General features: G+C 41.4%; 1 protein-coding gene across 5 annotated transcripts in view; it reads left to right on the forward strand.

Annotated features, from left to right (window-relative positions):
* Positions 1 to 13,257, forward strand: part of VWA3B (von Willebrand factor A domain containing 3B) — a 169,272-nt gene that overhangs the window by 102,381 nt on the left and 53,634 nt on the right. For all 5 annotated transcript variants that reach the window (XM_025260668.3, XM_025260670.3, XM_025260669.3 and 2 more), the window contains 4 exons: positions 422 to 538; positions 1,915 to 2,002; positions 2,085 to 2,241; positions 11,063 to 11,181. In XM_025260668.3, coding sequence (XP_025116453.3) covers positions 422 to 538; positions 1,915 to 2,002; positions 2,085 to 2,241; positions 11,063 to 11,181 — 481 coding nt within the window. The remainder of the gene's footprint in view (positions 1 to 421; positions 539 to 1,914; positions 2,003 to 2,084; positions 2,242 to 11,062; positions 11,182 to 13,257) is intronic.

The raw sequence follows: 13,257 nt of genomic DNA on the forward strand, positions 1-13,257 counted from the left end.
TTCACCAGCTGGTGGCAGAAGAGGAAGTCAGAGATTTGAGGCAAGAGGGAAATCAGTGTGCCATTGCTGGCGTGAAGATGGAGGGGTCCATGAATAGGAATGGGGGTGATTAAGAAGCTGAGACCCCTGTGTAACAGCCAGCAAGGGAATGGAACCTAAGTCCTCCAACCACAAGGAAGTAATTTCTGCCAACAAGCTAAAGGAACTCAGAAGCAGATCTTTATCCGGGAGGGGCAGAGCTTGAACTCAGATCAGTAGAATCCGCCATTACACAGCATCTGCTTAGTGGCAGCACCGTCCCCCTGAGGGTTGGGAGACTAAACCTGCTTTCTTTTTAGAGGTCCAAGCACATAGCTGCATCTCCCGAAGCACCTCCTTCCATCCGAAATTCCTTTAACCCTTCTCCCTGTGACGCCCACAGAACCAACCAAAACCAGCCTGCTCAGAAGCCAGCTGTCCACCCTCAGGAGCTCAGCCTGCAGTGAGAGGAGGGACAGGCTTTCCAGTTCTAGCAGCTGGAACACGCCAAGTGACAGGGGTAAGCTGTTGAGGGTCTCTACATCAGGAGGCCCAAGCTGGTCTCCCCTCCCCCGTGCGTCTTCTGAAAGAGCTGAGGAGAGAGATTGAGGGGATGCAGATCATTTTTAAGTGAGTCTAGGTTTCTACCTCTTCAGAGGACTCCCTTGTGAGTCAGGTTGTCTTGCTTTAGTGAACTGGCCTCCCTTAGGGCCAGACTTGCATCATCAGTCCCTGGGTGTTTAATACACCCTTGGCTCGGGTAACCACTGGCACTAGTGGTGGTTTTTGAAATTTGAAAACCTAATGCTTCACAGTTGGTTCATTTTCTTCCATTCGTTCACAGGTGGTACCATCTGACGAGCACCTCTCTGACCCATACTGTCAGCCTTATGGGGGCTAAATATGAGGGAAATTCGACTTTTCCGCTCAGTTTTTATTGATGATATCATTATTTTTAAAATAGTAAATTTAAAGACTTAATTTCCTAACATTTTAATTCCTGTAGCACTTTTCCCTATGTTTCATGGAGTTAATAAATAATAAGCCCCCGGCTAAACACACACATCCGCACAACCCCTTAAGTAGGAGGAAGCGCATGAGGGACAAATTTATACCTGCTGTTACTGAGCCATAGCTTAATCAAACCTTGTGTTCTTCAGTGCTGATCTGTGGGGTGCCTTTTCCTCAATTTTAATTAACCTTCCATATTTCCTAAATCTACTACGTGCACAGTCCTTTAAAAGGATTATCATATGATGACTGAGATGTGATTTCTTAGGCATTTAACTAGCTCACTCCCAAACACCCCTTCTTCTACTAATTCAATTAGCTAATATTGCTTTTCATTTGTAAATCCAAGCTTCTATAAAAATAGACATTAAAAATTCCAAATAATAGTTTGAAAATTTGAACTTACAACTAAACAGGACTTAGTAGGGATTTTGGTTTTCCACATAGAGCTGAGGAATCAGGGACTAAACTGTCTAAAACTGAAATGTTGAACGAGGCTGTCCTATGTAGTCTGGGGGGAGTCTAATGAGGGCAACACTGAATAATTATTGGCTCATGGCATTCTTATTTGACATTTAGAAGATACATTTTCTGGAGTGTGAGAGAATGAGTCCGTCTCATCCTTCCACAGAGAGAGATCTCAGTGGGTATGGGGTGAGGTAGATTAGTTAAACAATGCAAGTACCCTATTACCCGTGCATCAGCCTTTAATGTCCATTGCAAATTCATCTTGCCTAGAACCCACTCAGAGATCAGCTCTTGGAGATATAGTCCATTAATTAGTCCTCAGACACACTGAACCCAGATATGAGTGTGATCCTTTTGCATTTTGATATGAACCCCACATGTGAGGAAATTATACAGCTTCCATTTTCTTTTCTACAGAAATAGGCATCCTGCTGACAAATGAGTTTCCAGATGACAAGTCATTAGAAAGATTGACTCGAGAAGGAAGCCAAGTTTATGACCAAGAGTGAGTACTTCAATTTTACTAGCACAGGCTTGTTATGTGTTTGTTTGATATGTCTTAAAATGTCACAATCTCATGTTCTTAGTTCTGCAGGAATATCTTCAGCAACCTGGCTCAAGATCCACGGCTTGGCAGCCAAGAAGCTCACCATCATGGATGCTTTGTCCATGGCTGCCATTCCTCACAGCTCCACCTACGTCCCTGTTCTGGACAAGCACGTTGTTTCCAAAGTCTTTGATGAGGTAAAACTGATTTTCTATACGTCCCTGCTTGATGTACTTTTCATTTCCTGCTTACATAGAAAGTCGTCCACTTAATGTCTTGTACAGTTGTAATAGAAATGTATTTCAGCCATTGGGAAAAAATTATTCGTAAAGACAATGAAAAGTAGAGGGAGAAGCTCTAAGCATTTTTGCTTCTAAGCTGAGAAGAAATTGGCCTTTGTTTGGTTGGCAGCTCATGGCTCCTTGCTAATGGATGGCAGTGTGGAGCTGCAGAAATGTCTGAAAAGCCTCTATGTCAGAGTCACGAGTCATGAGAGAATACCATTCAATATCAAAGGTCAGGGAGAACTTGTGGGAAATTATGATCCTCCTTTGCTTACCTTCTCTTCCTAAATACAGTGGCATCTTTTCCATCATAAAGGTCTCCAAAGGAAAAAATCAAAAGGAGGGAAGGAGAACCACATGGGGCTGAGAGAGAGAAACATGTTGAGTGATTTTCAAGAAGGAAAATAAATGAAAGAGTATTGAGGGTTCTGTTTAGAAAGCAAAGCCAATAAAACAGGACATATATTTTTCTCCTGTGCCTTCCACCATGGGCACTCATGCTCAGGGCCTTCTGTGGCATCCTAAATTCTCACCACAAGCCTGTGGGCACATAGTACACACATGCTCCCCTCATTCCATTATTGATAAGAGCAAGAATCATGACAATGAAGGAAATAATAGTGCAGTAAATTCCAGTTTCACCCTCAAAGCACACTTACATCTTTTATTTAATATTTTCTCTAACTGGAAGAGACCCTCAACTAAAGAAAAGAATGGGAAAACAATGATTGAAAAATATAAACCCTCTGGGTGAGATATATAGCTTTTATATTTGGACCTAACAGTTTTTTGGAAAAGTAGACAAAAAGTAGAATGGAGCTGAAAAGGAAACATGAATCTTAACTTACTTCACTGAGAATTTTAATTTACTTTTACTCCAGTGTCCTGTGTGTGGCCACGTCTGTCTGGGTAGAATTGTAAAGCATCGTTTGGTTTTGTCCCCAGCCAATTTGTTTCATTCATGACTTATGTATGGGCTGTTTCTTCTTCTGGAACACAATGCTGTTTTGGTTTTCATGTTTCCTGGACCAGCATCAAATCTATCACCTTGGAAATGAAGTGTTGAGCAGAGAGGTTGCCCTGGCAACTCTTCATTCAGTTCATTCCAGTTCAGTTCAGTTGCTCAGCGGGGGCACGTTCAGTTTTCAGTGGACCAGATAACTTTAACCTTAGCTCTTTCAAAACAATGAATTCATCACCAAGTCATATACAGAGTAAAACTGCTTTAGCTATTTGATGAATCTGGAATTTAAAGCTCTTTATTGCCAGTTGCTTTGGAAAAAAAAAGAATGTGGGAACAATAGTTTTTGCATCATTGGAAAGGCCACTACAACATCACACATCATCCTATCTTTAACAGCAGCTCATCAAAGCTTCCTGCTTTGCTCTAATCTGGGTCCAGCACATAGCTCTGTGACCAGGTAGCCTGGGCTTGCACCCATCCCTGTCACTTACTCCTGACAGGCCATGACAAGGTCTTTTAATCAGGTATGTGAGGAGCCCTCGTGCTGGGTTCTTTTTTTTAATATTTATTTTTTATTAATTTATTTGGCTGCACTGGGTCAGTTGTGTCACATGGGATCTTAAGTTGAGGCATGTGGGATCTAGTTCCCTGACCAACGATTGGCAAGCCCAGGCCCCCTGTGTTGGGAGCATGGAGTCTTAGCCACTGGACCTCAGGAAAGTCCCTCGTACTAGGTTCTGAGAGAAGCATTTTATCTCATCAAACTGTCTGATCTAAAACTTAAAGCAACCTAGTGAGGTGACTATCTCATCATTTAGCTGACAAGCAATGTTAGGGATGCTGCTAAGGGCATAACATTTTGCTGCTTTCAAATATAATAGCATTGAAAACTGTGTTGATAGAAAAGTTAATTAAAAATTTTAAAGGACAGTTAATACAAAAACTGTATGTATTCATTGTGTAGAAAATTGGAAAATACAGATAAGTAGAAAAGAAAGAAACATTAGAATATAATTTCTCACAGATTAATTATTTGATGACTGTTTGATCAAAGCTTTTTCATTACATATATTGTCTTTTGTTCTCTGTTTTGTTTCACCAAATGAAGTTGAACTGAAGATACTCTGTGCCTTGATTTTTACTCAACAATCTATTTTGAATATCATTCGATACCAGAAAATTTCATTCATAAAATTTACAAATTCAAATTTCATTTATAAAATTTACATTAAAAATAATCTTTTTATTTTCTAAAAGTTTAAAGTTTGTGAGATGTAACCTACCCTGTTGTAAGTAATGTATTTTCATAGGTTTATGAATGATCTTATTGACATACCTCTTTGCCAGTTAATTTTGTGGCCCTGCCTTCAGTTTGCGCTATGGAAACCTGGAAATGTTTCTATTTAAAAAGCAGAGGTTTGGGACTTCCCCAGTGATGCAGTGGCTAAAGACTCTGCCTTCTAATTCAGGGGGTTCCAGTTTGATCCCTGGTCAGGGAACTAAGATCCCACATGCCATGGAGTGCAGCCAAAAATTAAATAAACACAACTTGTTTAAATAAATAAATACAAGCAGAGGTTTAAGTTTTAGCACTGCACCTGTGTTCAGAGTCAGCCATGCGGGATGTGCACAGCCTTCGCATTTTCATTACTCACAGCCAGTCAGACCTCTCCTTGCCCAGTCTGGCGGCAAGCTCTGGGATATGTATAGGAAGAAATGATTTAGTTGAAAAACAGTGAAGGTGTTGAATTCAGTCAGTGTCTAATGATAAATATATAAACACCAGTTTGCATCATTTTCTCATTTTCAAAATGTTGTGGGATTGCTTATAAACACAGCCAGAATGTGGTCTGGTCACGTTCTTCCTGGACTACTGTAACAACTAATGACAGTGCCTGCAGTTCAGAAAGGCAATGCAAAAGAATCGGAGAGCTCACCTCACACGCCAGCGAAGTAATGCTCCAAATTCTCCAAGCTAGGCTTCAACAGTACGTGAACCGAGGACTTCCAGACCTTCAAGCTGGATTTAGAAAAGGCAGAGGAAGTCAAATAGCCAACAGCCAATGGATCATAGAAAAAGCAAGAGAATCCCAGAAAAACATCTACTTGTGCTTCATTGACTATGCTAAAGCCTTTGACTGTGTGGATCACAACAAACTGTGGAAGATTCTTAAAGAGATGGGAATACCAGACCGCCTTACCTGCCTCCTGAGAAACTTGTATGCAGGTCAAGAAGCAACAGGTAAAACTGGACATGGAACAACGGACTGGTTCCAAATTGGGAAAGCAGTACATCAAGGCTGTATATTGTTACCTTGCTTATTTAACTTATATGCACAGTACATCATGAGAAATGCCAGATTGGATAAAGCACAAGTTGGAATCGAGATTGCTGGGAGAAATAGTAATAACCTCAGATATGCTGATAACACCAGCCTTATGGCAAAAAGCAAATAGAGCCTCTTGATGAAAGTGAAAGAGAGAGTGAAAAAGCTGGCTTAAAACTCAGCATTCAAAAAACTAAGATCCAGTCCCATCACTTCATGGCAAATAGATGAGGAAACAATGGAAGCAGTGACAGACTTTATTTTCTGGGACTCCAAAATCACAGCAGATGGTAACTGCAGCCATGAAATTAAAAGATACTTGCTCCTTGGAAGAAAAGCTGGTTTTTCCAGTAGTCATTATGAATGTGAGAGTTGCCATAAAGAAAGCTGAACGCCGAAGAATTGATGTTTTTGAACTGTGGTGTTGGGGAAGACTCTTGAGAATCCCTTGGACAGTAAGGTGATCAAACCAATCAATCCTAAAGGAAATCAATCCTGAATATTCACTGGAAGGACCGATGTTGAAGCTGAAGCTCCAATACTTTGGCCACCCGATGTGAAGAACTAACTCATTGGAAAAGACCCTGTTGCTGGGAAAGATTGAAGGCAGGAGGAGAAGGGGAAGACAGGGGATGAGATGGTTGGATGGCATCACCAGCTCGATGAACATGAGTTTGAGCAAGGTCTGGGAGTTGGTGATAGACAGGGAAGCCTGGTGTGCTGCAGTCCATGGGGTCCCAAAGAGTCGGACACGACTGAGCGACTGAACTGACTGACAGTTCTGTGCCGCACTTTCTTCATTTAGCATATCTTAGGCACATATTTCCCTGTAATGACCGTTTTTGGATGAATTTTAATAGTTGTAATAATATTCAGTAATATGAATTACTACAATTACTTTAGCTATTCCCTGCATTATTGGACAGTTTACTTGGCATTTTGTGAGTGCCTGTTTCCCTACATCTTAGCTGTCACTTAGAGCAGTAACATTAAAAACAAAAAAACCTGCCTACTGCTAAGGGAAAATGGTACTCCAAATTTAACTTTTTTTCTTTTATTGTTTGAGAACAGTTTTTTATGTAAGCTAAATACATCTCTTAAAATTTTGGTTACATCATTCACATTCTTGGCAAACACGTCTTTTAAAATAGCAAAGTTATGCTCATTTCATGCCTCAATCACCAAGAACTCAAATCTGGTGGAGTTTAAGACACAGTATTTTACAATATAGATAAACTTCTAAAAATGTTGGAGCTTTAGCCATTACTTGAATTTATATAATTTTAGTCTTTTACATATTTCTAAAATGGTTACTTTGCACATGTATTGTGTTTTAGAAACTAGTATTTTTTAATAGAGTAAAAAACTAGAGTTCAGTGGAGAGGAAAACCAAGTAACAAAACTGCATTTCAATGTATCTATGGAAGGATTGAATGAGAAAATATATAGAGGGCTTAGGAGTTGGCAGACAGCAAAAGATAAACACTATTATCATTATTGGTAAAAGTGTTCTCAACTATTGATAAAATTATTGGTTAAGGAGTGTCTCTGGTCTAACAGTGGGAAAAATTTTAGCAGAACCAGCCCAAATTGAGGCTGTCCATGGATTCAGCAGTTATAGTCAGTGACTCTCTCTCTGCCCCTCTCCTCATACCTCTGCCTTTCTCACTCTGCTCTTCCTCCCTCAAGTTACAGTCTCGCACAGACTGTGATTATCATTAATTTGGTAAGGCTTCTAGGTTAATCTCAAGAGGATTAAAATAGGCACTACCTTGAGGCTTCCTTTTATTATCAAATACTGTCCAGAAGGGCCCCGCCATGTTAGTAATGCTTGATTTCCATTATAAGAGGTAAAAAGTAAAACATGTTCAAAGGACATGTGACCAGGTGGTTTCATTCCCTTTCGAGCAATGTCAGTTTCCTCATTAACTGCACTCCCCTCCCCACCTGCCTCCCTACAGAAGCTGAGCAGCCAAGATTCTGATCCCCCAAGTCCCTGTGAGAATGCCCTTTATGACCTCACAGTCACACCAAACTTGGCATCATAAAGACAATGTCCCATGGGACCTTCAGCTGATCACCATGTTGTAAAAACTAAGCCCACAGACTGAAGGTGTGGAGCATGACTTTGTCTTTCCCTCAGTCTGCACACAGAAGGGAATGAGAGTGGGCGCACATGAGCCACATTTGAACTGCTGCTACCCTGAAGTCCAAGATGGCCACGCAAGGGATGAGATCCAAACCCACGAAAGAGGGAGGTAGAGCGTTAAACAAAGGGTTTTCTTTACACACCTTCTGGCAGGGGTCCAGCGGATCCCAATGAAGTCGTATAATGTTGCTAAATATTGTGTGGTGTTGATTTTGCAGTTGAGCCCTAAGTTGGCAATTTGAAGAGCTATTTATAGACTTCTAGAGGGAACTTTTCCCCAGGAGAGATAAGAGTATAGAATCTTTCACTGTTTTTGAGGCTGTTTTTTCCCTCTAAAAGTTTATGTGGTATTTTAAAAGATGGTGGGTTTTGTTTGTGTTTTTTTCTTTTTCACTTTTGTAAATTTCTTTCCATTGTCAAAGTCCAGTCAATTCACCTTTATTTTTTATTTTGTTTGATTGATTGATTGATTTTTGGCTGCACTGGGTCTTCATTGCTTTGCACAGGCCTTCTCTAGTTGCGTGGCGTGGGCTTCTCTTGTTTCAGAGCCTGGGATCTAGGGCGCATGGGCTTAGTTGGTCTGCAGCATGTGGACCCTTCCCTGACCAGGGATCAAATCCATGTCCCCAAAATTAACAGGAGGATTCTTAACTGCTCGACCACCTCGACTCACCTTTTAACCCACTGTTCAGGCTCCTTCTCTTGGACAAAGCTTGCTTAGAGGTCACATGATGAATTCTTTTGTCTTACAAGTAGCAAGATTTGACTATTCAGCCTAACTTAATTGCTTCCTTCTCAGTTTCCTGAATCTTTGGCTATTTTGTTTGTTTTGGTCTTGAGGTTTTAATTGCAAAATCAACATACATAGTTTTCAATTTCAATGTCTTTTTTTTTCATGATGTTATTTTATTATTCAAAATATTGTTCTTTTTCTCATCCATTTGTTTTCATGGCACATCTGTTTGTTCTTACACTTTCTTATGACTGTTACATCTTTGAGCAACTTAATTGCTAATTTTAATCATAATTAATATAAAATTATTGTTAGGTGGTCATAAAATTAATTTCTACTCAAGTGAATTGATATTCAGATTGTTGATTTGCTCAGCTACCATTTGGGGCATTTTTGTGTGTGTGTGTTTAGGAATTTTAGTTTGTTGGCTCATTTTTAATAAGACTTTTAAAAAATCTGTTTTTTCCTCTACCTTCTTTTTCTTGCAGTTACCTAAATGCATCCCCTTACTCCCCGGTCATTGGCATTTAGAGCTCTTATTCCATGATGATACTGGGCTAGTGCAGATTGAGGGTGGCTTGGTTTAGTTCTTGGTTGTGAAGCTACACGAGCGTTCTTTCTCATCAGGCAGGGCCTTCTTGCAGGAGTGGGAGATCCTCATACACCAGCTTCAGGCACTGAGCCTGACTCAGAGCCCCACTTGCTTCCTGGGAGCTGAGCTCCCTCTACCCCTGCCATCTTTGGACACAAGAGCCAACAAACAAACCTGCAGCTTCAGTCCTGCTGATGTGTTCAACTTTTTCTCTATAGAAATATGTCGATGCATCTTTCTTTTACTTTCTTTCCTTCTTCTTTTCCTTCTTTTATTTCTATGCATTTCTCTTAAATAATAACAATATAATTTTTGTATGATTTGGAGGCAAAGGGAAGCATGAACTCTGTATCATCTGGAATGAAAGTAAAAATTTACTTCTTAAAAGTGATGGCCCATATTTCTAAAAGGCCTACATGCTCCTTGTGGTTGGAATCACATGCAGTATTGAAACACCACTGTATCTCAGTATTTCTTCTGTTAGTCTTTCTTTTGCATATAAATATTAAGATATGGAATATACCTTTTGAGGAACATACATTTATTCCTTTATCAACAGATATTTGTAGAGGGCCAGGCCTTGTTCAGGTGATAGAAATAAAGAGGTGATGAAACAAAGTTCCTGCTCTTAAGGAGCTTACATTTCTAAAGAGGGATAAGTGAAAGTCGCTCAGTCCTGTCCAACTCTTTGCGACCCCAGGGACTATATAGTCCATGGGATTCTCCAGGCCAGAATACTGGAATGGGTAACCTTTCCCTTCTCCAGGGGATCTTCCCAACCCAGGCATTGAACCCAGGTCTCCCGCATTGCAGGCTAATTCTTTACCAGCTGAGCCACAAGGGAAGCTCAAGAGAGGATAAATAATATGCAAATAGGTAAAAGTGAAATACTGGGCTTCCTGGGTGGCTCAGTGACAAAGAAACTGCCTGCCAATGTAGGAGACCCAGGTTCGATGCTTGGGTTGGGAAGATCCTCTGGAGAGGGAAATGGCAGCCTACTCCAGTATTTTTGCTCAGGAAATCTCATGGACAGAGGAGTCTGGTGGGCTACAATCCATGGGGTCACAAAAGAGTTGGACACGACTTAGCAACTAAGCAGCAACAAAAAGTAAATTATTACAGGTCCTATTAACATAGCATGGAATCAGAGACATCCCCAAACCCAGAAAGAAGCAAGCATCAGATGCAGACAGAATTTTTTTTAAATGCCCTCTCATTCTGGTTCTCTACTGTTGTTACAGAGCATGGTTTCATTGATCACTAAGCTGTCTTTATTTTACATGTATAAGAATCTCTTCCAAATTGACAAGGAAAATGGCCCAGAGATATTAATTATAATCATATATTCTCAAGAGAAAATCAAATTTAAAATAAGTACTTGAAAAAGATGTTGAATCCAACTGAAAAGTGAAAGTGTTAGTCACTCAGTCATGTTTGAGACTTTTGTGACCCCATGGACTCTAGCCCGCCACACTCCTCTGTCCATGGAATTCTCCAGGCAAGAATACTGGAGTGGGATGCCATTCCCTTCTCCAGAGGATCTTCCCAACCTAGGAATTGAACCCATGTCTCCTGCATTGCAGGTGGATTCTTCACCATCTAAGCCATCAGGGAAGAACCTAACTAGTCATTTACAAAGTAGCAGCAATGAGATTCTATTTCTTATTGCTCATGCCCATCAATTTGACAGAGGCTTATGAAGAGAATACTTGGTTCTGATTAGGGTTTCCTGAAATAGTTTTTTGAGGTGATGGTTATTTTTAAAATATGTGGTTTTAAAAATTGGAAGGAAAAGGTTAGCAATGATATCTCTGATTTTTATTTCTTTTTTTTTTATTTTCTGTATTTTCTAATTTCTCTACAAATCTAAAGTATTGATTTTCTAGCCAGAGAAACATATTGTACAACCATTAAATGGAGTTTTGAAGGCACATATTAAGTGACACTTTCCTTTGACATTGGCGTATAGGTGTTCCCTCTGGCACATGTGTGCAACGACACAAATAAGATGACTTTAATTAACCCCCAAGGAGTGAAGCTCAATATCTACAAGCAAAAAGTGGAACAGGCAATTAAGTCCTATGAAAAGTGAGTATTACTCCTGGCTACTCTTTAATGGATGTGGAATTTGTTTTGACTTTACTCTTGTTTTAGCTTAAATTTTTCATCTAGAGCAGCTATTTAACAATAGTCCATAAGAAATATTAACAGCAGCCCCAGCTAACAGAAGGGGCTTCCTCTATGCCTGTGCTGCATTAAGTACATTACCTGAATGTGCCCAACAGGGTTTTCAAGAAACCATCTTCCCTTTCCAAACTCTGTAGACATCTCATGTTTCCATAAACTCTTTTTTCTTTTTAAAGATTTTCTTTTGATGTGGACCATTTTTTTAAAGTCTTTATTGAATTTGTTACAATATTGTTTCTATTTTTTATGTTTTGGCTTTTTGGCCACAAGGGATATGGGACCTCAGCTCCCGGACCAGGGATCGAACCCCAGCCCCCTGCCTCGGGAGGTGCAGTCTTAACCACTGGACTGACAGGGAAGTCCCTCCATGAACTCATAAAGCTTTCTTTTTAGCAGAGTGAACTGGACCATTTTAGCATTTAACTTTCTGTAAAGTGACTAATAAAACCCCACAATAATGACATAATTTACTTAAACAATTTTTAAATCAAAAGCAAGATGATGACCAAGTTGACTACAGTGAAAACTGTACTCTTAAATAGTCACTGTGTTCATGCTGAGTTAGGGGGCCTCTCTTCACAAGGGCAGATAACCCAGGATTTGGCAGGCAACTGCCAGGCTGGAGAAGAGATCCAGATGGGAAAGAAACCCAGGGTCCTTGAATCCCAGCCCCTTCCTGGGGCCTGGATCCTTCAGGCCTGACCTGGGAGCCCATCTCAGAGTGGAGATTACGGCTCTGTGGTTAGAATCTCACCCTCTCCCAGCTCTCTAGTCACCTCCCCACCCTGCCCCGTAGCACTTAATTACTCCTTGTACACACTCTTGATTAAACTTTGAGCTACCCAGCTCTTCCAGGCAAGTTCTTATTCTTGGTTCTGGAAGTTGTGCAACTGGGTTTTCATTTACTACCATGTGGTTGGGGAAAATCAAAGTAAGCAAAAGTGACCAGGGCCCAGGCCAGCCCTTACTGGTCTACTATCATTTTTTCGTGTGTCTAGCGTGTGTTCAAAAAAGTATTGGTTTGGTCCCAAAGTTCGGATTTTTCCATTACATGTTACAGAAATACCCAAATAGACTTTTTTGACCAACTGAATATAAGGTCTGACTTCTGCCCAGAGACTGGCCCAGAGACTGGCCTTTCTGCACTAGGCCCATCTCTGCTGCTGCTAAGTCACTTCAGTCGTGTCTGACTCTGCGACCCCATAGACGGCAGCCCACCAGGCTCCCCTGTCCCTGGGATTCTCCAGGCAAGAACACTGGAGTGGGTCACCATTTCCTTCTCCAATGCATGAAAGTGAAAAGGGAAAGGGAAGTCACTCGGTCATGTCCAACTCTTCGCGACCCCGTGGACTGCAGCCTACCAGGCTCCTCCGTCCATGGGATCTTCCAGGCCAGAGTACTGGATTGGGTTGCCATTGCCTTCTCCTAGGCCCATCTCAGGCCTCTCCAAATCTGCTTACACTTGAGCTTCTTCTGCTACCCTCACCTAAGAACTGAGGCTGTGTTGCATGGGCTCCTTATGTTGCCTCAAGGCTTTTCTGAGTCACTGTGGGCCCTTCATTTCCCTCCAAGGCAGGCTGAACTCTCCCAAGGGTCACCCTCCTGTCTGGGCCAGAGACTTTGCTCTGTCTGGTCCTCTTCTCTGCCTCTTCCTCTGCACCAGGCATGCCTTCCCTTGCCTCCAAGCTTTATTGCCACTCTCCCTGCCCACCAACCCAGCTATCCTCTTTCATCCCTTCTTGCCTCAGCACCAATGGCCACTGCCTCCCCTGCCCAGAGGCCCTTCCCCAGCGACTCTCCAGCACCCACTTTGACTGTGGTGCTTGGGAGTGCTCCCAGCTTCAACGCAGGCCTGCCTCTCCCCTGTGAGGGTGTCAGCCCCCAGGGCAGACTCTGGGCTGCTGGCTTTCCCCCTGGTCTCCTCTTCCTAGCAGGTGTCACTGTATATATTTTGACTGTTGGAATTTAATTTGAATT

This window comes from Bubalus bubalis, chromosome 12 (genome assembly GCF_019923935.1).
Source record: "Bubalus bubalis isolate 160015118507 breed Murrah chromosome 12, NDDB_SH_1, whole genome shotgun sequence".
NCBI lineage: Eukaryota > Metazoa > Chordata > Mammalia > Artiodactyla > Bovidae > Bubalus > Bubalus bubalis.